This window comes from Vipera ursinii, assembly GCF_947247035.1.
Source record: "Vipera ursinii genome assembly, chromosome: 5".
Lineage (NCBI taxonomy): Eukaryota > Metazoa > Chordata > Lepidosauria > Squamata > Viperidae > Vipera > Vipera ursinii.
In genome coordinates this window covers 16,346,772-16,373,639 of record NC_139518.1, presented here as the reverse complement: position 1 = coordinate 16,373,639, position 26,868 = coordinate 16,346,772, and the positions used below count along the sequence as shown (strand labels likewise).

Sequence of the window (26,868 nt, the reverse complement as noted above, 5' to 3'; positions counted from 1 at the left end):
AGTTTTTAGGGTTGGACTTTGCTGCAAAGAAGGCCCTGGATTTAGTTCCTGGCACTTCAAAATAAAGACTCAAGTAAAACTATTAGGAAAAACAGCCTTGTCCCTAAGAAGAATGCAACGGCCACCAGAAACAGTTGGTTTGTGATTATAACAGCAGTGACTCCAAAACAATTATTTTGGAGGAACAAAAGGTGGCCAAGAACATTGAAAGGAGGCCAAAGATTTCCCCATGCATTAAATACTTCAGAGATTAGGTCATGGATTTTTGAGTGTGTAGTGAAGGGGTGTCAAACTCGCAATGTCACATGATGTGTCGTGACGTATCTTGACTTTTTTGCCAATGGGGTGGGTTCCTGAAATTTCACACTGATTTTTTCCCTTTTCCTTTATATTTACTCTCACTCACAATGTGCCAACTTTGACCTTAGCCTGGAGCATTGTCAGAATACTGCCTCCTTCCTCGACTATCTTGAATCTTGGAATTGAACAACTCACTGCGGCCAACTCAACACAGCTAACTTGCCGTGGGACAACTTACTACAGGACAATTCAATTTGTTTGCTAGGAGACTTTAATGCTATTTTAGATAACAATTTGGACTATAAGGGTAATAATGATCAGGAAAAGGAAAAGAAGAATACTACCGAGATCTTTTTTTAATTTGGCTAAAAATTTAAATATCCAGGATATATGGAGGGAAAGAAACTGTGAGGCAAGGCAGTATACATATTACTCCAATCAACATAATTCGTGGTCCAGAATTGACATGGTGTGGATGTCAAAAGAAATCAGCTGTGAGGTTGAAGAGGTGTATATTGAGACAGGCACTTGGGCAGACCATAACCCTATGAAATTTAGCTGGAAAGGTTCCAAAAAGATACCCAGATGGACCTTACAAAGATCAATTTTAAAAGAAGATGACTTTAGGTTAAAGATGGAGAGAGAATTAGATTTCTTCTTTAAGGAAAATAAAGCTGAAGACACCTCTGTACAAAATAATTGGGATACAGCCAAGGCGATAATGAGAGGGGTAGCAATGGCATATATGATAAATAAGAACAAGGAGAAAAAACAACAACAGAAAAGGTTAGAAGGGGAATACAAAAGATTAGAAACAATACTCCAACAAGAACCACAAAAAAGAATGTCAGACAATCAATGGATTTAATTAAACATAAACTTAATATTCTAGATAAAGAGAAACTAGCACAACAGATGAGAGGCATAAAACAGAACTTTTTTGAAAATGCAAATAAACCGGGCCGATGGCTTGCATATAAATTGAAAAAACAAAAGGAGAAAAGTTGGATTAGTAAAGTATGTGATGATAAAGGGAGAATATACTATCAGGAAGAGTAGAAAAAAATCATAGCCCAGGAATTTTACGAGCAATTATACAAAGATGATAGTCAGGCAAGTGTGGAGAAAGTGGAGGATTGTTTCCAAAAAGCTAAATTACCTAAGGTTACAGAGGAAATCAGAAATATGTTGAACGAAGAAATTAGGTTGTCCGAGGTGATAATGGCCATTAATAAACAAAATAATAATAAAACATTGGGTCCTGACAGTCTTCCGATAGAAATTTACAAGGAACAACAAAATATTCTAGCACAACCTTTACTGGAGGTGTTCAATGCAGTATTAGAAGATGCAAGAATTCCTAAATCATGGTCTGAGGCAAATATAGTCCTCATTCCGAAAGATAATACTGATCATACATTAATTCAAAATTACAGACCTATAACTTTACTCAATTCGGACTATAAGATATTCACAACAATCATAGCTGAACGACTTAAAAGATTACTGAATGACTTCATACATGTAGACCAGAATGGTTTCCTTGCTAAAAGGCAAACTAAACATAATATTAGAGTAATACTGGATACGTTAGAATATTATGAACTACACAGCGGACAACAGATGGCGTTACTATTCCTAGATGCCCAGAAGGCCCTTGATAATGTTAAATGGTCATTTTTATATCAACAACTTAATTATATGGCTATGGGTGAAAAATTTATAAATACAATAAGGGTAATCTATACTAACCAGGAAGCAAAAGTAATTATTAATGGGGAAATATCTAGGAAATTTCAACTACAAAAGGGAACACGACAAGGTTGCCCCTTATCTCCACTGCTGTTCATATTGACACTAGAAGTTCTAACGAGAATAATTAGAAATGAACCACAGATAAAAGGATTAGATATTAAAATGGAAACTTTCAAATTTCAAGCATTTGCAGATGATCTGGTCTTTATCATGGAGGACCCACAACATTCTGGACCGAAATTACTGGAAGAATTAGTCAAATATGGTGAAGTCGCTGGGTGATTGTTAAAAATATGACTAACAAACAGAAAGAAAACTTGGCTAGAATTATGGACATAGAAATAGTCAAACAAATAAAATACTTAGGAATCAATATTACGGCTAGATGCACTTTACTTAAAGAAGATAACTACGATAAAATAGTAAATAAAAGGTGATTTGGAATGTTGGGGAAACTTGAACCTTTCATTATTGGGTAGAATTGCGGTGAATAAGATGAATGTCTTGCCTAAAATCTTGTTCTTGTTCCAAAATATCCCAATACAATTTGACTTAAAATTTTTCCGAAACTTGAACAAACTGTCATTAAATTTTATTTGGCAAGGGAAAAAACCAAGAATTAAAATGAAATATTTGCAGGACACAAAGGAAAATGGGGGATTTGGATTGCCAGTCTGGGAATTATATTACCATGCCGCGGCGTTAAATTGGATTAGAGAATAGATAATTCTGAAAAATACAAGATTACTGACTTTAGAAGGTCATGATTTACAATTTGGTTGGCATGCTTTTTTATGGACTGAGAAATAAGGATTATTTTCACATTTTCAAAAACATCGGATTAGGCAAGCACTATTTAACATTTGGAATAAAATCAGAAATTATAACTACACTAAAGTACCAGTCTGGCTCCCCACCCTCGAAGCAATTGTCTATCCAAATCTATTTAACTTGGGTAACAAAATTTCACATAAGGACATCATAAATAATGAGAGGGAATTGAAATCCAGAAATGAATTAGAATTACAAGGGATAAAATTAGATTGGTGGGCCTATTTACAGATTCAATCAAGATTCGGGAAAGATAAAAAAGAATGGGGGATAAATACCCAGGAAACAGCTTTGGATAAAATATTATTGGGGCCAGATAATAAACAAATAAAGAAATTATATAATTTGCTCTTGGGATATAAATTGTTTGAGGAACAAGTGAAGGACCCTATGTTAACTTGGGCCAAAAATTTGGGACATGGCATTGATCTTGACACATGGCAAACGCCCTGGGACAGAAATAAAAGAATAACACTGGCCTCAACCTACAAAGAAAATTTATTTAAAATGTTCTACCGATGGCATCTTCCCCCAGCACGTTTAGCCAAAATGTATAAGACAGTATCTCCTAAATGTTGGAAATGCTCCGAAGAATTAGGCACATATTTCCACACATGGTGGTCTTGCAGCAAGACACAAAGATATTGGCAAATGATTTGGACTTGGCTAAAAGAAATACGAAGACGAAAAGTAGAGTTTAGCCCAGAATTTTTCTTATTGGGCATAATAAAAGAGAAATACTCCAAAGAAGAGTTGTATCTGACGATTCATATTATTACGGCAGCAAGAATGTCGTTTGCCCAGAATTGGAAAAGGAGCAAAATTCCGGTAGAAAACGAGGTAATAAGGAAAATTTGGGAGTGCGCAGAAATGGACAAATTAACTCTGGAAATTAAGAATAAAGATCAATCAGGCTACTATAAAATCTGGAATAAGTTTTATTTCTGGTGGGAACAAAAGAAAGGTCTCCATTAGAATTTATAGATTGGTTGATTTAATTTAATTTAATTTAATTTAATTATGGGACTTATATGCCGCCCTCTCTCCCAAAAGGACTCAGGGTCGCTAACAACAATAAAAACAACAATAAAAACAATAAATACAAATATTAAAAGAAATTAAATTTTACAAAGCCCCACTAAAAACCAGTAAAAGTTAAAAACATAATTAAAACCCCCAACGTCAGGCCAGGTTGGCCAGTTGGAAAAGGTATGTCTTTAAGTCGCGACGAAAGGACCGGAGATCTGGGGCCATCTGAAGTTCTCAGGGGAGCTGATTCCAAAGGGCAGGCACCCTGACAGAGAAGGCCCTCCCCCTGGGGGTTGCCAGCCGACATTGTCGTTCCTGGCAGCAGACGGTCCTGCAAGTATCCCAGGCCTAAGCCATGATTACTCTAAATACTGTATTATTATATATAATTGATATGTATTTTAAGTGTATCTTATGTGTATATATATATATATATATATATATATATATATATATATATACACACACACACAGTATATATATGTAAATTTTAAAAATAATGTAGACAAGAAGGTATGTCAGTCCATTCGCACCGTGTCCAATGTTTTAAATAATAAATTCAATAAAAAAAATATTTTTTTTTTTAAAAAACAAATACAAAAGTTAATTTGAATGGAACTGTGGCAATAATAATAAAATGAAGAAAGTCAAGAGTTACAATAATTTTGATGAAAACGTGGTCACCAAGATAAAAATAACCGAATGAAACAATGCACAGTTGAATTGTTCTGCAGCCAGTTGTTCCATGGCAAGTTGGCTGCAGCGAGTTTTCCTAGACCCCTTGAATCTAGCCCAAGTGATCCAGATATACTCCTACTCCCATCCAAACTAAGTTCCACTTCTCGTAGGAAGCCATGATCCCCCTTTTACAACATGATTTTCAGGCAATCGGAAGAAGTCTCCTTACTTTTTTGGGCTCCTTCAACGTCTCCACATTTTATGTACATGTATCTAGGACTTTCTGGACAAATTAGGAGCAGAAAAATCTGTAACACAGCAGTACCACCTGACAGGGACAGAAGTAATGGCCAACATTTCTGTGTGCCCAACAAAATATCCAATCCAAGAACCTGTAGAAAATATAGAATAATATAAATTAATTTAAATGAAAACCTTGTCAAGTCATGACTCTTGGCATTAACAAGGAAGAGTATGTAAAGCGGTGACATCAATAAAACTTTCCTAAGGACACTTCTTACGGTTCATTTCAGTTTGAGTGGAAACCAGATGCAATCTTTTTCTTCAGATGGTGATGTCAGCAATACAAGAGCTAGTGTGGGACAGTAGTTGAGGTATTTGACTGAGGTTGGGGTTCAAATCTGTAGCAGTCCTGGAAACTTGTGGTTTTGTGCTGGATACTATCTCTCAGTCTCACATACCTCACATTGTTGTCATGGAGAAAAGTGAACAAAAGAATATGTCTTCTTGAGCTTCAGGATATAAATCTAGATGACGGTCTCAATTATTAAAAAAATGTCTTTACGATGTCACTTTTGTTTTAAAGACAAACACAAATGCTGCCCACAGTTACTGGAATTTGGGCAGCATACAAGTTTGTTAAATAAATAAATGAATACATTCTTCACTTGAGGATATGCTATTGTAATTATCTATTCATTTGCGTGTTTGTTGTATTTATAAATTGCCTCAATCCCACTGGACTCCAGGTAGTTTATAGCATATATTTTCAATGTCTAGTGCAGTGTTTCTCAACCTTGACCATTATAAGATGGGTGAAGAAGTCTGGGGAATTCTAGAAGTTGAGGTTCACCCATGACCAAAGTTGAGAAACACTCTTCTACAGCAAGAGTAAACAATCTTCTTCCTATGCAAGAAAGAAGTCTTTCAGAAGTATGTATCAGGCACTGCATTCAGGTGTCTAAACCATGTGAGGGGATAAGACCACAACCAAAAGTGGCTGATGGAATCATTTTGACACAGTTTTGGTTCCTCTCTAAGACCCACTTTTCTGTATGTTGTCCTTTTTCATTTTGAGATTTGCTGTTCTTTGTCTACAGCAAGAAGCAAAGGAGTCGTGTTTTGTAATGAGGCCAAAGGCTGCATTTTCTCCATGTTCATACTAATTGTCCTCATGGGCTACTTTACACCAAACCTAATTAACTTAATATGCTCTGCTGGTTTATCTTTAGGGAATTGAACTAGAGACTGACTTCCTTGAATTGAACTCAATCTTTGTAACGTCATGGACATGGACATATTTAGGCCATGTTTTTGGACTTTTCTATTTCCCAGACTACACTTTTACTCTGTGTTTTCTGATGGGTTATACTAATAAGACCTAATTAAGACCTACTGCTTAGCTTTTAGGTCCAGCCAGATCCATTTAGTCATCTCCTGCTTCAGGCTGCATATACATACATATGTACATGTGTACATGGTACAGATTGGGTATTTACAGATAGACAGACACACAGATAGGATGACACATAGACAGATGCTTTCAATCATTGTACAATTGCACTGACATATCTGATTCACACAGACCAGCTTTGGACATACTACTGCTCCAAACTGAGGGGCAGTTTGAAGACTCAGGACCCTAAGTTTGGAGACTGTTCAGGAAGTCCCTCTATTTTCCTAGGATGCACACAGATGGATAAATATTATCTATTGTTTATCACATGCAACTGGTACCAATTCTTCTGATGACTTGCTGATTGCTGGGTATATTTAAATAGTTATTGTGATAATTAAAATAATAGAAAGTATTAGCATTGTCAATAGGCACAGTTGTGAGTGTTTGCTGTTTGCTTTCAGATATTTAAAATGTATTAAAAACTTGGAATCTTGATGTATAAATATGCATAATAAATAAATAAATGCAATAACAAGATCAAGAAACTAGGGATTCATTTTTAACTAAAGTACAGATGAAAAAGTCATGACAGCACCACTTAGCTACGTGATCACCGAGTCCTCCAAGCAGTCTTACCTACCTGGCTGATGAGAATACCTATAACAACAGCCAGCTGATTCAGGGTGCCGAGAGCCCCACGGAGAGCAGTTGGAGCTATTTCTCCAACATACAATGGAGCAAGTCCAGATGAGAGTCCTGGGCAAATACAAACAAACAAGGGCACCAACTGTAGCGTCTTGATCATCAGAACAATCATTTTCTCGGCTATCCTTGAAAACTACTTTAAGTTATGAAGGAAGATCATATTCCCCAAATAATAAATAAATAAACAATATAAACATTAAAAACTGAGGACTTCTTTTCCCTTTCAAGAATTTTGATGTTTCATTAAAAAGGCGCAATACTCCTTTAACTCAAGCATGGGACCTTGGTGACTTCATGGGGTTTCTTGGTAACAGCATAAAGCTCCTTCTACTCAGAACATGGCACTGATGTGGGAAAGAAAGTATTGTCAGATACGGGTCAACTCTGGAACACTTTCACATTTTTCTTTATTTATTTGCTATTTCTTGACTGCATATGCCTCTATTGCTCCTTGCTATTGTTACCTTGGTTCTAGCTTTCCTAAGTCCTTGTATCTTCCAACACTGAATCTCTAGATGCATTTGAGCTGTTCTGCTCATCTAGAACCATGCTAGAAGGTGATACGTTGCCTATCCCTCTTCTACAGCTTTGGTATGATTGTCTGGTTTTATCTGCCCGTATAACTGTATTGAATGCAAACATTAATTGTAAGGTCCCCTCAGCAAATGGTTATTAGATTTCCACCAGACAATGCAGTCAATTTCTGTTGTAATTTTCTCAACCAGTGACAGCTCTGGCAGTTGCTTGAGATTGCTGGATCTGGACCCTACTTCTCTGTCATCTCCTTATGCTCAGATTTTTCTTTCTTGTTAAGTTCATGCATGCTACATGCTAATTTGTGAAGCCAGATGATGGAGTGCATGTTTCTCCATGACACGATCCCTGGTTTAATCCCCAGAATAACTGGGGAAATCCTCAACCCTTGAATCACTGCTCCCAACCAGTGTTGATAATGCAGCCATGTTCCTTTTTCACTTGCAAATAATCACTGAGGTGTCAAGGAAAATCCAAGAAGAAAAGCTCTATTGCCAAACCTGACTCACTCCATAGTTGCCTGCTTTCACTTGCAACTTTACCAAACAGTGATAGGAGGAGGGTGGTAAATTCCTAAGGGTGGAAGGAGGCTATGGAATGCAAGTGAACCATCTGTTGCCGGGGAGACATTATCTAACAAGGCCCAGTGATGAAGAATGTTTTCACTGAAGCATTCAGTTTTTCCCAAAGTAAAAGAACTGAACTCAGTTGGTGAACTATGAACTGTGGGTGGCCCGGAGGAGAAAAGGGAATTACCTATGTGGGTTTTTTCAGGAAAAACTCCAGAGTTGACTTTGCTTCTGCTGTGCCTAGATGGATTTTTTAATAAAGCTACACTCTTGGTTCATCAAAGGAGCTGGGAGTTTCTTTTGTTGAATGTTCCAAATGGGACGGTTGACATCTATTGAGAATCAACTTTTAACTTACCACCATGCAAGCCTGTCAAGATTCTTCCAATAATTACCAGGATGTGGGAGGGGCCATGTTTTGCCACTACAAAAAATAAGTTCCCAGAGATTGCAAAAACATTCACCAGTAGCATGGCTCTCACTCTAGAATAATAGGAAGAGGTATATTAAACAAGGTTTAATATCCAAAATGATTTGATCTTTAGTTTAGTATCCAAAGTGACTTGATCTACGGGTGTCTAAATAGCAAAGATACCTCCATAGTAAATAAAAAGCTGAACATTGGTGTGCAGGCAGCCTATTTTTATCAAACCTTCTCAAAACTCAGGGCTTTTTTCATAATCGCAGTTACCACTAACCTGAGTCTCCTTTGAAGACACTGGCTAACCTTGGTTAAAATTGTACTACTTCTGTATTAACTATATCTAAGGCTGCTGCTGCTGTAATTTATAGGCAGGATTTACACCTTGCCTTTCATCAGGGGATCTTAACTGAGTTGACTAGGTTCATATATTGCACGAAACCAAAATATATACAGATAGTCCCTAACTTACAAACATAATGGAGCCTGCCCATCACCACTGTGAGTTGTGACAGCTGTAAAATGGCTTGGTCAATATATAATTTGGATTTTACTATGTGCTTTGTGGGGGTTGTTAAGTGAGTGGCATGGTTGTTAAGTGAACCATGGGTGCAGTTTTGCCAAAAACCAGAAGTAAATGATGTTTTTTGGCAAAATTGTCATAAATTGTCATAAATTGTCATAAAACATGGTGACTATGACTATGACTATTACTGTGGCTGTGTTGCCAAGCACCTAATGTTTGGTCATGTGACCTGGGAGTGGTTGGGAGTGACCATCAGAACTTTGAATCTGGGTCATAAGTAGCCCCAAGGTAGAATTCATTGCAACTTTGAACAGCCACTAAGTCACTAGTCATAAGTTGAGGACTAGCTGTAGCTTATTTATTTTATTTATTTTATTTTAATTCCATTTATATCTCGCCCTTCTCCGAAGACTCAGGGTGGCTTACAAGCTTAGCAGTAGCCTTCATTCTATGTAAATGCCTGCTTATTAGGGCTTTCGCCCCCCCCCCAAGCGGCATTATTACAAAGTCAGCTTAATTGCCCCCAACAATCTGGGTCCTCATTTTACCTACCTCGGAAGGATGGAAGGCTGAGTCAACCTTGAGCCTGGTGGGATGCGAACCTGCACTAATTGCAGGCAGCTGGTGTTACTTAAAGAGGCATTAGCCCACTGCTCCACCAAGGCTTAGTAATCATACAATCCCTAAACAGGCTTACAAAACACAGAAGGGTTTTCCCATGCTCTGTTACTTATCAGTGGTGATCGCTGCCAGAAAATAAAACATGGATGGACAGTTTGCTATTATGCCTCTCAGCAGAAGTGTCATCAAGTGGCTTTGTAGCTCAGCTGCACTGTATTTCGTAGTAGCCATCTTGTGTATATATACCCCTATCCTCTTCAGTCCCTTAATCATGGTTGACTCCTGTCAGATTTGCACAGCCCAGATAAAGGATAGCCTGTATCAGTGCTTTGATTATTCTAATAAAGGTGAAGAGCAGACACTCTTCAGCCCACCATCATTCAAACTACACTTCTCTGCCTAATAAATTCCCAGAGGTACCAGTATAGGCTTTTTGCTCTGTCATCCTCTTTTCTCATTATAGCTGCTATTCTTTTCATTTTATCCAGTGTGGCACTTACATTGTTTTATTGTTTTATTTCCAAACTCTGTGTGCTGTCTGCAATTCTGGGAGGCTTACACTACGCAGGACTAAAAAAAACCTGTTTGAAAAATCAAACGTGGAAACCTGTTCCTGTTCTAATTGAAACTCTTCCTATTCTAATGTCCCACAGAACGTCTTTATCACTTTCCTGAAAAATGTTAGGGTGACTTCAGGAGATATGTTGTTGTCAAAAGAGGGGGCTGCTACTGAGAAAATTTATTTCTAAAATAATAAAAATGGAGCTACAATCAAAGATCAAAAATTATAGTTAAAAGATGGGGAAGGAGGGAGCAGGATGTGTGCGTGACAGAGGTGGGATTACCTCTTAACTCATCAACCACCTCCAATGTGATGCTTCTTCATTGGGGCCTCAGGTCAACTGGAAGACCCATGTCTTTAGGCCCTTACAAAAGGTCAGAAGGGTGGAAGTCAATCTCACCTCAGGGGCTAAGATGTTCCAACTGAAATTCCTTGACTGATGGGGCCCAGAGCATGCCTCCTGTGCTGGCTTGGGTGGGGTGGGCCAGTCCCATTGGTGTGAGACAACTACTTTCCCTATATTCATAAAATCAGCAGTATGATAGGCTAAGAATTTTGGAGTTCAGTACTGTTGTTAAAGATGGAACTCAAAGTGAAGAACTTTGTTGAATCAAAGTAAATTTCCATCTACTTCATTCTTGTAATTTTACCAGTGATCAAGCAGACATTTTGAGAAACTGACAAACAGAACATGAAGATAAATGATTTCTCTGTTCTTTGTTTTCAGGATAATTATTGAGATATATTATCTCAGTAAGCTTCTTCATTGTTAACATCAACCAAGCCAGCAGCCATTAACCTGTTTTATGGAAATGATATACGGATGGAGATATTGTTTGAATCCAAACGCTACATGTCCAGTCCTTTGCATCTCCAGGATGTCTGGAGAAGACCCTCAGCCTGAAATCCTAGAACAAGTCTATCCTGCTTGAACTTATTGGGCCAAAGTCACTGGAAATAAATAGTTCCATAAATATCCACACTCTGAACAATATAGAGTTTTAAAGGTGACAACCTGAATTGCCCCAGAAGCTGACCAGTAGCCAGTGCAGCCCTTGAAGAAGAGACATTATGTTACGTTGCAGTGCCTGTCTTATGAAACAGTATAACTCCTGAAGTTTTTAATTATTTATTATCTTAAAGGATTGTTTGATACTCAAAATCACATGGCCAGTGGCTGGCCATATAAATGGAAGGATGGATGGATAGACAGACAGATGGATGGATGGATGGATAGATAGATGACAGACAGATGACAGATAGATAGATGACAGATAGATGATAGAGATAGACAGATGATAGATAGGTGATAGATGATAGATGATAAATAAATGATAGATGATTGATAGATGAAAGATAGACAGATAGATGACAGATAGATGGTAGATGATAGACAGATGATAGACAAATAATAGATGATAGATGATAGATAGATGATAGATAAATGATAGATAGATGATAGACAAATAATAGATGATAGATAGATAGATAAATAGATAGATAGATAGATAGATAGATAGATAGATAGATAGATAGATAGATAGATAGATAGACAGACAGACAGACAGACAGACAGACAGACAGACAGACGGATGGATGGATAGACAGAGAGACAGACAATTAAATGCTTTACTTCCTTAAATTTTTCCAAGCTATCGCCTCATTATAATTTCTCCAGTGTGTCAGTGGTAGTCAGGACCCAATAAGAATGGTTTTCATTATCTCCTGAGTTACACAGAATGCCTGCCTTATTCTTCTACCAAGACATTAAATCCAAGAAGGAAAAATAATCCTCACCGTGGCATCTTTTCCCCAATCCAGCCAACGGTGAAGGAGGAAATCATCCCGCCAACAGCAAACATAGAGACAGACAAGGACCAAAGCATCATGATCGTTGGATCTTTCAATACTTCTTCAATCAAAAAACTGCCAGTGGCATTTTTAGCACTTTCTATTTTCAGGATCTTTGCGTAGTGGGTCATTATAATCTGTGTTGACAAAAGTGCATTAGTCATTTCATTACTCCTAAAAATTATTTTTGACGGTGCATGTTTCACAACCTGAATTTGCCCATCACCTTCTTCAGGATGAGAAGTGAAGCAAAGGAAAAACAAAGAAAGTCCAGTTACCATTTGAAAAAGCACCTTTGGGCCTGGATTTTTAAGAGCTGAGAATGCCTGTTACTGTATATGTCCCAAATTTGCATTCAGTTTCTTTGAAACCTAAATGTTTGGGATGAGGGTTTAAACTGTGAATGTTTAACTGAATTTTAAGGTCTCCTGCCATGAGGAAGGGGGTTGGACTAGAAGGCCTCCAAGATCCCTTCCAACCCGATGAGTCTACTCTCTTCTATGCTGCCCAGAGTCATTGTGTGAGAGTTGAGCAGCTCTATAAATTTGCGTAATAAATAAATAAATTTTAATAATACATAGTTAAAAAACTGGTGTTTAGAAATTAGCAATTGAGGATCACAACTAGTACAAGAAATATATCTGAGAGTTATCTATCTGAATAGCTTTTTTTTCCAGATCCCAGAGGTGCTTTTTCGTGAGGCAACCGGACTTTCTTGGGGTTTTTTTTCTTCGAAGAAGCTTCTTGGATGAGAAGTGAAACGTCTTCAGAGAAAAAACAAGAAAGTCCAGTTGCTTTATGAATAAAGCACCTTTGGGATAACTACGACCTGGATGACTGAGAATATCCATAGACATTTTTTTTCCAGATATCTCAACATATGGCCCTAATCTGTTCAGGAGAAGGGGCTTTTTGTTACATGCAGAACAATGCAAGTTTTGTACTAATTGGGGGTTCTCGTGCCTCTCTCTGCTGAAATTGGTCCCGGGATTGTTACATTTTAGGTGTGTATGAAAAATAGCTGAGAATACACCTAACATGGAGGAAGAGATTGGCGGCACTTGAATGCATTTTGTCCTTTTATTTTTCTCAAGCAAGGCAGTGCCAAGTGGTGGCGCCTGGCTGTCGCTTGCTCAAATCATCCTGGTTTAAAACTAAATGTAACAGTGAGGGCAGATGAAATGATGCTGAACTGACTCTGGGAGATTCATTCACTTTCACATCACAAAGAAGAAAGTGGGGTAATAACTCCCAGAGGGGGCGTCAACTCCCCTCCGCCCTGTGCGTGCCCACAGAGAGGGCCTCCTCAGGGTGCCTCCGGTCAGGGAATGTTGACTGGTGGCCCCCAGGGGGAGGGCCTTCTCTGTGGGTGCTCCGGCATTATGGAACCAACTGCCGGTTGAGCTCCGGACGGCATCGGACCTTCAATCCTTCCGTCGCGGGTTGAAGACCCATTTATTTGAATTAGCTGGTCTGGCCTGATAGGGGTATATGGGTTTTTAATTGGTTTTTATTATTCTATCATTGTTGTATTTTAATTGGGCTTTGGTTTAATTTTCTTTTAATTTTTGTACTGCTATTTATATATGCCCTGTGAACCGCCCTGAGTCCCTTGGGGAGAAGGGCGGTATAGAAATCTCAATAAAATAAATAAATAAATAAATAAATAAATGGGGCACTTAGGATGCAGTCCTAAGTGTTGATTTGTATTACGTTAGATCCAAGCCAATACTGGTAGTCCTTGACTTACAACAGTTCATTTAGTGACCTTTCAAACTTACAATGGCACTGAAAATGCAACTTATGATTGTTTTCCACACTGAGGACCATTGCAGCATCCCTATGATCACATGATCAAAATTCAGATGCTTGGCAACTGACTCACATTTATGACGGGTGCAGTGTCCTGGGATTATGTGATCACCTTTTGCGACCTTCTGACAAGCAAAGTCCATGGGGAAGCCAGATTCACTTAACAACCAGGTTACTTGTTTAACAACTGCAGTGATTCACTTAACAACCGCATCAAGAAAGGTCGCAAAATGGGGCAAAACTCACTTAACTGTTTTACTTAGCAATGGAAATTTTGGGCTCAATTGTGGTCGTAAATCGAGAACTACCTGTAGTAGGGTTCATACATTTTATATTGCTTTGCCTAATGTTGTAGGTGGAAGAGACACTTTTTTGGGGGGAAAACCCAACCCGGCATTTCTTTCCTGAAGATATCAAGATAGTTAAGGTGTCCCAAGATGAAAGAAGTGAGCCCCAAATATGGGCTCTGATATTAATGCATATGTGAATAATCAAGTTGACTTGCCTGTTGAGGAGCATTGATGACTCCAATGCAGTAGCCATATTGGAAAAAACCCAACACTGCAGTAAACACTGAGAGAAACAAAGTGCATGTGACATCCTAGGAAAGAGCAACACATGAGAGCACAAGGTCACACGGTATATTTCCATTACAGCGACTGAAGAAGAAATCAGATGCACATTTCAACCCTTTGCTTGAAAAGCTACCAAAAGTTGGTTTGAATGATGCCTCCAAAGATTGGCAGGATTCAGAACACTGTCAATATTTCCCTTGATTTTGAAGGAATAAAAACCAAGAAGATCCAGTTGTCTTTTTAAAAACATCTTTTCCTGATCTGGATGATTGAGAATCTCCATAATTCAAAATATCAAAAATAAATATAAATAAACGAAGCATGACAATTATTTCAATCTGGAATATTGCCATATTGTATTAAATATGCAAAATATACGGAGGCTATCAAATCCAAATCACTGCTTGCTCCAAGGTGAGCATCACATTGGTGGTGACTTTCTTGAAGGGGTGGGTACGAGTATTATTTTAACTTGCAGGAATTTGTTCTAGATTCCAGTATGACATTCCAACCAAGGACAATCCACAAGGCTATCACAATGCAGATTCATTAAAACCAGATTTTGCTGCTGGATGCACAGTGAAATAATAGCGTGACTGCCTACGTATCCAACCTGGGGACCTTACAGGTGAAACTCAAAAAATTAGAATATCGTGCAAAAGTTCATTTATTTCAGTAATGCAACTTAAAAGGGGAAACTAATATATGAGATAGACTCATTACATGCAAAGCAAGATAGTTCAAGCCATGATTTGTCATAATTGTGATGATTATGGCGTACAGCTCATGAAAACCCCAAAACCAAAATCTCAGAAAATTAGAATATTGTGAAAAGGTAGGAGGAAAGTAATAGCAAAGTTGTCAAGACTTGCCAAACTACCACAAACAGTTATTGGTGGACATATTTGGTGCACTGAGTTAATTTTTGTTATATATACTTGTAAAATTATAGGATCCAACAAATTGTGGTGGTGTATGCATTCAATAAATTAATGATATCTTACCTGTTTTTATTTTGACCCTGGAGACCCCAAGGTTACCCTACTGTAATCCAGAGGGCTGCTACCAAACAATAGATTTTCTGCAAGTGTGAGTGTATGTGTGTTTGGGGTGTGTGTGTGTGTGAGAGAGAGAGAGAGAGAAAACAGGTATGAGAAGTCTTAAATGGGCTGAAGTTATCTATTTTCTTTAATGCCTTGCACCCTCCAAAATGGGATAAAGTGCCAGAATCTCTGGTCTCACACACTCATTTAACTTCACTGTATCACTGTTCCCTCTGTTGCCAACATTTCACTTAAAAAAAGTCATTCCCTCCCCACCCCCAAAAAAGATTATTTATCTTTGATATGTAGATCTCAGACGTTTGGTCTTTATGTCATGTCTGTCTGTCATCTGGAATATTGGTATATGAGGCTCTTCCTTATCTTTAAAGTAGATTCGGAAGGAACTTTCTAATAAAAAAATCAGTAAATAACTATGCTACTAATTTAACAACTGCAGTGACTCACTTAACAAATGTGGCAAGAAAAGTTGTAAAATGGGGCAAAACTCACTTAACAAATTTCTCCCTTAGCAACATAAATTTTGGGCTAAATTGTGGTTGTAAGTTGAAGATTACCTGTACAATAATGAAATAGAGTAACCAATTGTTATTTATAATCAATTATAAATATCCAAAATACAAATACAAGTAGTTTTTAACTTACAAGCAATTGCTTAGCAATGATTTGAAGTTATGATGGACCCCCCCCCGCAAAGTTACGTATAACCCAGATTCAAAATCCTGATGGCTAGCCCCCTCCCCATAGTCATGTGATCACATTTTTGGATACTCGGCAATCAGCCCATGTTTACGACCATTTGCAGCATCTCCCAGTCACCATGATTTACAACTTTTTTTGCTGGAAACTGGCATTTACTTACAAATGCACCATGGTGAACAATGGCTTCACTTAATGACTGCAGCATTCACTTTATGAACACCACAAAAAGGTCATAAAACTGGGTGCAGTCACGTGATGTCCTGCTTAATGATGTTATGTTGTCATGTTCTAACAACTGTAATTGTAGTTGTGGACTACCTGTAACTTAATAAAACTAATAAGCTACTGACCATATGTAAAATTCTCCAACAAATCATTGTACACAGACTAAACTTTGACCCCCATCATTCCCAGTTGCAGGATGGCTGGAAATGATAAGATCCCACACATGCGAGGAGTACCAGGTTGGATAATGTCCTGTATCATGGGTTCATTCATGGTTCATAAGGGCTCGGTGAATTTCCTTATTATTTTAGGAACTCTCTTTATTCATTTGAATAACCCTGTCTTTGCCCTATACCAGGGGTAGGCAACCTCGGCTCTTTCGAGGTTGCCTACCCCTGCCCTATACCATCAGTGTACTGAAAAATTATAACACTGTGCCCTACAAGTGAAATAAGAACTCACAGTTATTAAAATGGGCATAAGACCCTCAGGTCTTGGCACTTCATTCACTGAGTTGCATCATCTGCTACAAATAAGCTATTTCTTCTGTGCTCATTATGTAAAGTGGCAGCTGATCCAGACATATGCCACCATGCCAGCTGCCAAGATTGCCTACCCTTTAATGAAAGTAAATTAAAATCTGATCATTGGTCCACCAATCTAATAAATTAACTGTTCAGTTAAGTTGTTATAGGCATTTAGCTGCTGCCTTTTCTATTTGGAGAGTTCACAATAACCAGGAAATTGGTTTTAACTCTATAATTGCTATGACATGGCAGACAATAGCAAATGTCATCCCAGCAATGACTTATTTTATATTATTTCATTCAAATTCACACTATTTACTATATTACTGTTAGACAGGGAGACCAAATTATACGATTCTACCTTGCAAAAGGATATGATCCATCTGCAATATTCTCCTTTTTTGTATTTATTTTATAAGAATGTTTAAATATCATAAAGTATAAAGAATCAAAGGAAAGATAAGAAAAAAATAATAGAATTATGATTTCCACCCACCTTTCTATTGAGAAGTTACTGTCTAACTCTTTCTATTCCTTTTTTTAACTTTGTAATTACCTTCCCTTTTCCTTTTAACCCTTTTTACTCCCCAAATATGTAAATCATTGATTCAGTCTTTTCTTCTTTTAAGTAAAAGTCCCTATAAAAAGGTTGCAGTCTTTCAAAAAGTTTGCATTATTGTCCTGATAAGAAGAAGGTTCTCCATATGCCAGATGTCAGCGCTTCTGGGTTTATGTTGTCACAATTTCCTCTAGTTTTCTTTTATTTTTATGAATCTATTATTTATGTACAGTATTTATTAACAATAGGTTGAATTCATTTCATTAAAAGTGGTGAGCAAAATATCGCAAACATCAATTTCGCCAAGAAAACTCAACACTTAACCAACAAAAAACCCAATGTAAGTTCAGAGGGCTTCTGCTACCTTCATGAATCATGAGAAAGCTCACCTAAACAGAAAGGGTTTCAGAAGCTTTTTGAAGGCCAAAGTGTATCTTGGGGTCAGCATATTCCATAGAGTGGGGCACTAAGCCCCAAACCAATTCAGCTCCCATGGGTTGGGACCATAAGCAGACTCTGTCTGATCTAGCAGGACAGTCAAAAACATTATAGACAAAAGAATTTTTGTGATCCCTCAAGAGTTAAAACATCAGGCTTAACACAAACTTTTGTGGATGAGAGTCCTCTTCCTCTGAAATGGCATCAATTTATTCTCCGAGCAAGGGCTAGAAGACACTTTCATTGTTAGCTACTTGGCAGAATAAATAATACTGTAGTAATAAAAAGTGCAATCCTATGCTATCTAAAATAATAGCTCAGAGTTGCCTAGATTCGAACTGCCAGATGGGCAGTGAATACATTTAATAATAACTAAGTAAAAACAGCGTTCCGTGTGCCTTTGGCGTCTAGTCATGCCGGCCACATGACCACGGAGACGTCCTCGGACAAGCGCTGGCTCTTCGGCTTTGAAACGGAGATGAGCACCGGCCCCTAGAGTCGGAAATGACTAGCACGTATGTGCGTGGGAACCTTTACCTTTACCTTTAAGTAAAAATAAAACAATACCTGTAGATAGCTTAAAGGGGATTGGAAATGGAGAATAGGATGTTTCAACTGCTAGAAAGGAAGGTCTCCTGGTGAGAATTTCATATGTTGTTGGAAATCCCTTATAAGAGCTGAAAACTTGGGCATAAGCTTTCTATCCTTCCAAAGTCGGTAAAATGAGGACACAGATTGTTGAGGGCAGTAGGCTGATTCTGTAAATTGCTCAGAGAGGGCTGTAAAGCACTGTGAAGCGGTATATAAGTCCAAGTGCTAGTGCTATTGGGTTTCTTCTAGAATCAATGAATAGATATTTTAGGATGGCTTATGAGCTCCTAGATGCAAAGTTCTTTTATTCTTCCGCTCCATCTTAAAAATGTGACTATCAGCCCTCAGATTTTGGCAGGGAAAATGGATACATCATCTCCACTTGCCAAATTGCTTCTTTGATGATGCAGAGTAGGGAGTGTTTTCTGTCTCTTTTCTGCCACTATCTACATAAAAGGCTTAAAGCTAGAATAAACAAAAACCACCCACACTATTGTTTTCAGCAGCTTCAAAAGGTTCTCTGCTTTTGCTACATGGATATAGAAAATGGAGATCATTATTTCAAATTTTCTGCCCTTTTATCTTTTGCCTGTTTCTCCACGTCTCTCTTTCTTCCTGTGTTTACCTGCCTTCAGTCCTATTTTGCCAGTTAGCTGTTTTTGATGTTTGTTGAGCTTTAATAAATACTTTTTTGTGGGCTGAACTGAGTGACCTGTGTGTGCTTGCTCCAATCTGGAAATAAGGATTGGAACGGTTGCTGGAATTGGGCATGTCTAGTTTAACAAAGAGAAAGGTGAGGGTTGACATGATAGCAGTGTTCCAGTATCTCAGGGGCTGCCACAAAGAAGAGGGAGTCAAGCTATTCTCCAAAGCACCTGAAAGCAGGACAAGAAGCAATGGATGGAAACTAGTCAAGGAGAGAAGCAACCTAGAACTAAGGAGAAACTTCCTGACAGTTAGAACAACTAACCAGTGGAACAACCTGCCTCCAGAAGTGGTGAATGCTCCAACACTGGAAGTTTTTAAGAAGAGACTGGCCAGCCACTTGTCTGAAATGGTATAGGGTTTCCTGCCTGAGCAGGGGGTTGGACTAGATGACCTCCAAGGTCCCTTCCAACTTATTATTATTATTATCATTAATTGACTGTCAGTGTGCTGAGGGCAAACTGAACTGGAGGTTACCCTTAATAATTCCTCCTTCCCCCTCCGTCCTTTGTCAGATGTGGTAGCTTAGTGGTTTAAAAGTCACCAGAGGAGACCTATGCTCCTGTAGTTTGAGTCCTAGCACCGTGTGATGGTGTGACTCCTGTTGCTTGCCTCAGCTCCTGCCAACCTAGCAGTTCAAAAGCATGCTAGTGCAAGTAGTTAACTAGGTACCACTTTAGTGGGAGGATAACAGCATTACGTGTTTCACGTGATTGGGGGACTGGAGGCTAAAACATATAGGGAACAGTTGCTGGAATTGGGCATGTGTAGTTTAACGAAGAGAAGGGTGAGGGGTGACATAATAGCAGTGTTCCAGTATCTCAGGGGCTGCCACAAAGAAGAGGGAGCCAAGCTATTCTCCAAAGCACCTGAAAGCAGGACAAGAAGCAACGGATGGAAACTAGTCAAGGAGAGAAGCAACCTGGAACTAAGGAGAAACTTCCTGACAGTTAGAACAATTAACCAGTGGAACAACCTGCCTCCAGGAAGTGGTGAATGCTCCAACACTGGAAGTTTTTAAGAAGAGACTGGCCAGCCACTTGTCTGAAATGGTATAGGGTTTCTTGCCTGAGCAGGGGGTTGGACTAGATGACCTCCAAGGTCCCTTCCAAATTATTATTATTATTATTATTATTATTATTATTATTATTATTATTTGTTTTGTGCTGTGGTGTGGTGTCACGTTGGCCACGTGGCCGTGGAAATGTCTTCAAACAGCCATGGCTCAATGGCTTAAAGAAATGGAGATGAACACCACCCCTAAAATTGGTTATGACTAGCAGAATAAAACCCGCAAGGACTCCTTTACCTCCCTCCTTACTGAGAAATTGGGACTGGCCAGCTATCTGAGATAGATGTAGCATGTACATTTTAACACAGTATCGTTTCGCATGTACATATACGCTTTAAAAGAGTATCAATTTTGTACCTCTGTAACTGCCATCTTCTGCCGTTGAAATCTCTCTCACAGAATTCTAGGTCCATCCACTTGTCAGATGCTAAACATTCTCGTAACCTAACCCATCATAGAACACCCATTGTGAGCAAGAATGAAAATTCTAATAATTCCAACTGCCACTATGTAAAAATAAAAATCCTCTCTGTTGAGTCTTTTGGACTAGTGTTCTGGGTTTTAAAAGATGTTTAATAATGCTTTCACAGACTAAAGATAGTAACACTACTGATATAATAAATGTTTTGTTTTGCAAAATCTTAGGAAACACCTGGTTAATATCTTGCTGAAATCTGTCTTGGAACTTCTCAGGAGTTTTCCTGCCCTATGAAAGAGGAATTTGACTGTATTCTCAGAGTAATTGAGAGAAATATGCAAAAAAAAAAGGTGCTTTCATTTTAAACATTGATTGGATCAAATTTGCAAGCTGATAAAATCCTGAATGGTAATCTTGAATGGAATGGTTTCAATTCAGACTAGAATCAGGTAGAATTATTCAGGAGACATAAGAGTGGATCAAATATTTATTCATACTGGGATCAGTTCAGCCATATAAATCAATATATCAATGCCATGTAAAAACCTGATTCTGTTAGGACAGGGTTGGGCAGCTGTGATTCCTTTACGACTTGCGGGCTCTCAGAAATCCTGAGACAGCATGGAATTTTGGGAGTTGAAGTCCACAGGTTGCAAACGAGCCATAGTTGCCCATCCCTGAGTTAGGATATTTTACTGAGATGCTTTCATATTGAATCTCCAAACTGATTATTTATACACACCTGTTCCTTACAAATTTCTATAAGTCTTGGAGCTTATTTTGTTTGAATGTGCTAATGATGGTGGGTTGATCACTCTGAGGCCTCCTTGGCTGCCTGTATAAGTCCCAAATTTGGAATGAAGAAAGCTAATGGGAGGAGCGTCCCCTGGGCCCACACATGCTTCCAACTGGCCTTTTTAAAAAGTGTAAAAAAAAACCAGGGATGCTCCAGATCACAGGAGAACTGAAGACTAGTGACAAAAATCACTATTGACAAAAATCACTAGTAACAAAATCTTTCACTGAACTGACGATGGTAACAAGGCAATTTCTATTGGTAATGGCCAGTTACAAGCAGTTGACTTATGAGCACAGTTGATCCCAACATTTCCATTGCTAAGCAATACAGCTGTTAAGTGAGTTTTGCCCTATTTTATGACCTTGCCAATGTTCTTAAGTGAATCATTGCAGTTATTAAGTTACTAACACAGTTGTTAAGTGTATCTGGCTTCCCCGTGGACAAGGTCCCTGGTACATTGCAACCATCATAAATATGAATCATTTGCCAAGCATTCAAAGTTTGTTCAGATGATCATGGTCAGGGGTAGGCAACCTTGGCTCTTTTATGGCGTGTGAACTTCAACTCCCAGAATTCCTGAGCCAGCTCGTGGACTTCAACTCCCAGAATTCCTGAGCCAGCCATGCTGGCTCAGGAATTCTGGGAGTTGAAGTCCACAAGTCATAAAAGAGCCAAGGTTGCCTACCCCTGACTATGGGGATACTGCAAGGGTCATAAGTGTGAAAATGGTCATATGTCATTTTTTTCAGTGTTGTTATAACTTCGATCATCTCTAAATGAATGGTTGTAAGTTGAGAATTATCAATACTAACTATCCCACAAGGAACCAACAGGACCAAAGTATTGCACTTATAATTTATTAAATTATAAATTATAATTTACAAAATAAATATTCAAGGTGCTGGTGATGACCTATAAAGCCCTACATGGCTTGGGTCCGGGATATCTGAGGGAACACCTGCTGCCGGCATCAAGTTCCCTTCGTCCAGTGCGCTCCCACAGGGAGGGTCTTCTCAGGGTGCCACCGGTAAGAGATTGCCGGCGGACGACACCCAGGGATAGGGCCTTCTCAGTGGGGGCGCCTGCCCTTTGGAACCAGCTGCCAGTGGAGCTGAGGACTGCCCCCGACCTCCGTTCATTCCGCCGGGACCTGAAGACCTGGCTCTTCGAGCTCTCTGGCCCAGGCTGAGGATTAATCTTATTTTAACTGGGGTTTTATTTATACAGGGATAAATTTAATTTTTTTTTAAACTTGTTTTTAACTTTTGTATTTTGGTTTTTAATTACCCTGTAAACCGCCCTGAGTCCTTCGGGAAAGGGCGGTATATAAATGTAATAAAATAAATAAATAAAATAAATAATATTTAATATAAATATTAAAAAGAGAGGGGTTTTTTAGAAAAAAAATAATCGCTTGTCACACTCTCCAAATTTCAATTCCCTTTTGAGTCTCTTCAAGTCAGGGTTGCAGAAAATTATTTATTGTCTGATCATGGGTTTAATTATTTTCTCTTTCTATTATATTAAGAGATTCAATTTGATGTTACCATTTCAAGGGGGTCTGAAGGCTGAGTCCCAGATTGCCAGGTAAGCTCTGTTATAGAATAAACATCATGCTTCATGTATTTATTAATATTTATTATTATTTATATCATTACTCTGTGACACTTTGCATCCTATGTACTGTATATTTATTCCAAATGAAGTCCCACTATATCCAATGTGTTTACTGCCTGATAAGTCTGCATAGGGCTGCACTCTTAAAATGTGGGCATAGTAATGAGTTTCATATCAAAGTTAAAGCTTTTGATAGAGTTGAAAGCAAAAATGTAGGCAGATCTAGAGTCTTAACACATGCAGTGCAGTTCATATTGTCAAGCAACCTTTGCAAAGATATTGTCTTAGAAGCTCTGGAAACAAAGTCCAAAAGCAACTAACTTCTCTAATTAGATAAATGAAGTCAATTTCATCATAATAGAAAACCAGCCACAACTGGAAATGGCTCTTTTGCACTTTTATTTAAATGTACTTGTCCCAGAGCAAACCACATCAAAGGCTGCTGGTAGAGTTAAACCTCCAGTGGCATTTCGAGGGCCTGTGTAAGAAAGGAAAACAATGTTGCAAGAAGAAGAGTAAGAAGGATAGATCTCCATCAAATCACAAACAATTTAAGGTCTTGATCGCCATGAAGTCCTAGTCTGTATTGTACCACATGTGGCTAACCTGAAGAGAAATTGTAAGATGTATTTCATGCCTAAAAATCAGTATAGGTATGAAGCTGAAAATGTGGACTAGACTACCAGTTCACTATATTGAATAGCATGGATTTCTGAGTAAATATATTTATAACTTTAGTGCAATCTTACAGAATTACCTAACTTGCTTTCCCAGCTTACTAATATCCAGTTATGTTGGAACTGAATTCTTGCAGTTCCCAGTTAACATGGTTTAACTCTCATCATAATCTCCAGACTACAGTGGTGGGAATTTTAGTCCAGCCATGTCCACTGAGTGATATATTTCTATATCAACAATTTTCTTTTTTTCCTTTTTTGCTTGCCCATTTGATTTTCTTTCTTTTCTTCTTTTAAAAATGGTTAATAAATAAAAAAAGAAATTTTAGCCCCAGAATCTGACATTGATATACTTCCCTTGAGGTAAGCTCCCCTAACATTCATGTTTTCCTCCTTATTGGGCATGCATAGGACTGCACTGTTAGCAAATTTGAATGAATCCTTTAATTTTTTTTGAAGCAAAGAATAATTATCCCCAAAGTTGCAGAAAGCTTTTACAGATGTCACCTTTCAGTTTTATTAAATCAAAGAAGTCAACGGAGTGTGCCAGGTTGGGCTGCACGAAACGTTCACAAGTATATTTACCAGAGTGAAAATTATTGTGAAAGGAGTATGTTTGATAATCACACTCATAAATTCTCTAGAGGTGACATTTTCAGTGTGAAAGCTATTGACAACATGTTTTATTCAAAACATATTCGAAAGAAGTCAATGTAACTCATCGATGCAAGAAAAGAGCTGGTTTTTCCCATTCGGTAGCTTCTAGATTGTAATTACAAATATGTTCTTTCCCTTCCTTCTTATTTTTTCCACCTCAGTTATAATGACTGAGCTCAGTAATTAATGAGACTGCAACATTGCCCCTGTTTACCCTGAAGTAAGCCTCAATAGATACACTGGCCTTTCTTTCTGAACACCCACGTATAAACCATGCTTTAGGATGCACTGCAGGATTCTGCACCTAATTAAGAGGCTGGTCATAAATCTTGATGTGGCAGTCTAGTAAGATATCTTGTCATAAGTATTACCTTTGTTAACCGCTGTTTAGGTTTCACTGCCACCATCGTGTTTCTTGTCAGTAGATCCATGATTGCTGGTAGTCACTTGCTCAAAAGAATTGTGCAAAAGATGAGTTTCCGACCTTTATTAGATTTGTTGCTTAAAGAGCTGGAGAGGCATAGTTGATCGTATGAGATTCCCAAGGGGAGGAGGAGAAAGAGAGACAGTTGGTGGCAGACAACATGAGAGAATTAGAGGAAGCGTATTTGTAGCCACTGGTAAGGATATAATTAATCAACTCGAATGTTAATGAAAAACCAAGCATTCTGCAGCGTGTACCTTCTCTCCACACCAATTGTTTAAATAGAGAAAGTGCAAAGGCCAAAGGAGTTTGCACAATGATAAACCCACCAAAATAAGCTGACATGTTCACTGAGAGTTTATTGCATTCTAGACATCAAGTCTTCCCCTAACTTGTCATCCCAATATGCTGGATTCCAATTTCAAAATATTCAGATAATTTCATAAGTGCTGCCCTTTTCCAAACTGGTACACAGAGAAGTGCTGGGTTTACAATTCTCAGAGTCCCATCCTAGCTGGCTATCATTTTCAGGCCTGCAATCCCAGTTAGATAATGCCAGATTGTTGTAAGTTTCTCTAGGTGTTATTTTTCTTCTACATTACAGGGTCTCCAAACTTGGCTAGTTTAAGAATTGTGAAATTCTGGACTTCAGCTGCCAGAATTGCTTAGCCAGCCATGCTGGCTGGGGAATTCTGGGAGTTGAAATCTACAAGTCATAAAGTTGCCAAGTTTGGAGATTCCTGTTCTACATATATTCTATTCATAACTTTTATAGGTAGTCCTCGATTTACAATCACAATTGGGACCAGAACTTCACTGCTAAGGTCTGATTAAGATCATGTACTGATTCATGGTTAAATTGAGATTTGATACTTGCCGAAAGAAAAAAAAATCCATGGAGCCTACAGGATTTTGATTCAAATCACAACTCTCAGAAATATGGAACAACAAATCTCCATGGAATGAGCTTACATTTGGCTGGCTATGCTGGATATAATTGGGCATCTAAAAATATCTGGAGGGATAATCCAGCCTATTCCTGTGCTAATTAAGGGAATACTTAAATTCTATTAAAATCAATGGAAATATTTATCCTAAGTACTTGGAAAATAGTTAACCCAGTTGAAGTTAGTGGATACAAGATGGAAGAGTTCATCTCCAGCCATCCTGAACTTGAAGCATTGATGATATTACTTACCATGTTTCCCTGAAAATAAGACCCGGTCTTATTTTTTTTGCCTCCAAAAGAGGCACCAGGTCTTAATTTGGGGGGGGGGGTATCTGTTCCATGGTCTCACTTTGTGGCAGTGGCACCAACAGCCCTGCCCAGCCAACTCACTTCTTCTGCGGACGCTCACTCTACTTGCATGCATCACCCCCGCCTCCATTTCGCTTTCAGAGGCCTTCAGGAAATGTTTCTACAGCTGAGAATGGAACTCCAGATTGACACACATGTCACTCCTGGGCTCCATTCTTATTTTTGAGGTAGGGCTTATATTAGGCTCACACACACACACACACCCAAATCAAGCTAGGGCTTATTTTCAGGGTAGGTCTTATTTTTGGGGAAACACAATAGTTTGGGTAATAAAACATCTGCAAGGAAACAACCAAGTTTAGAGAGCACCAAGGATCCCTCATTTCAATTCTGAGCTACAAATATTCTCCTTTATTGAACTTGATTCATTTAAAGAAATATTACCTAGATATTCCCGTCTAACACTTACCTGGTGGTAAGCTCCATTGAATTCCTTGGAGCTTAATTCTAAAGAGATGTGTCTAGAAAAATATGTTTTAAAATGCAGAATTAATAGTACCAACAATTATATAGCCTTTGGGCAAAAAGAGACAGAATGCTGTATACGGATTTCAAGGATGTGTATTTCTACTTCACTAGAGTCATTTGAACCCCAGTTAATAAGTTAAGAACATCTGTTTAATACTTTCACTTGTAACTTTCTGAACAAAGTTCACAATGTTATTCCCAT

General features: G+C 38.4%; 1 protein-coding gene across 1 annotated transcript in view; it reads right to left on the bottom strand.

Annotated features, from left to right (window-relative positions):
• SLC2A2 (solute carrier family 2 member 2) overlaps window positions 1-24,887 on the bottom strand; it is a gene marked incomplete at both ends in the record, with an annotated part of 37,597 nt that extends 12,710 nt beyond the window's left edge. Inside the window, 6 exons of the mRNA XM_083363537.1 lie at window positions 4,823-4,985; window positions 6,873-6,988; window positions 8,399-8,523; window positions 11,968-12,158; window positions 14,339-14,434; window positions 24,828-24,887. Of these exons, the coding sequence (XP_083219663.1) occupies window positions 4,823-4,985; window positions 6,873-6,988; window positions 8,399-8,523; window positions 11,968-12,158; window positions 14,339-14,434; window positions 24,828-24,887 (751 nt within the window). The remainder of the gene's footprint in view (window positions 1-4,822; window positions 4,986-6,872; window positions 6,989-8,398; window positions 8,524-11,967; window positions 12,159-14,338; window positions 14,435-24,827) is intronic.
• Between the last annotated feature and the right edge of the window lie 1,981 nt (window positions 24,888-26,868).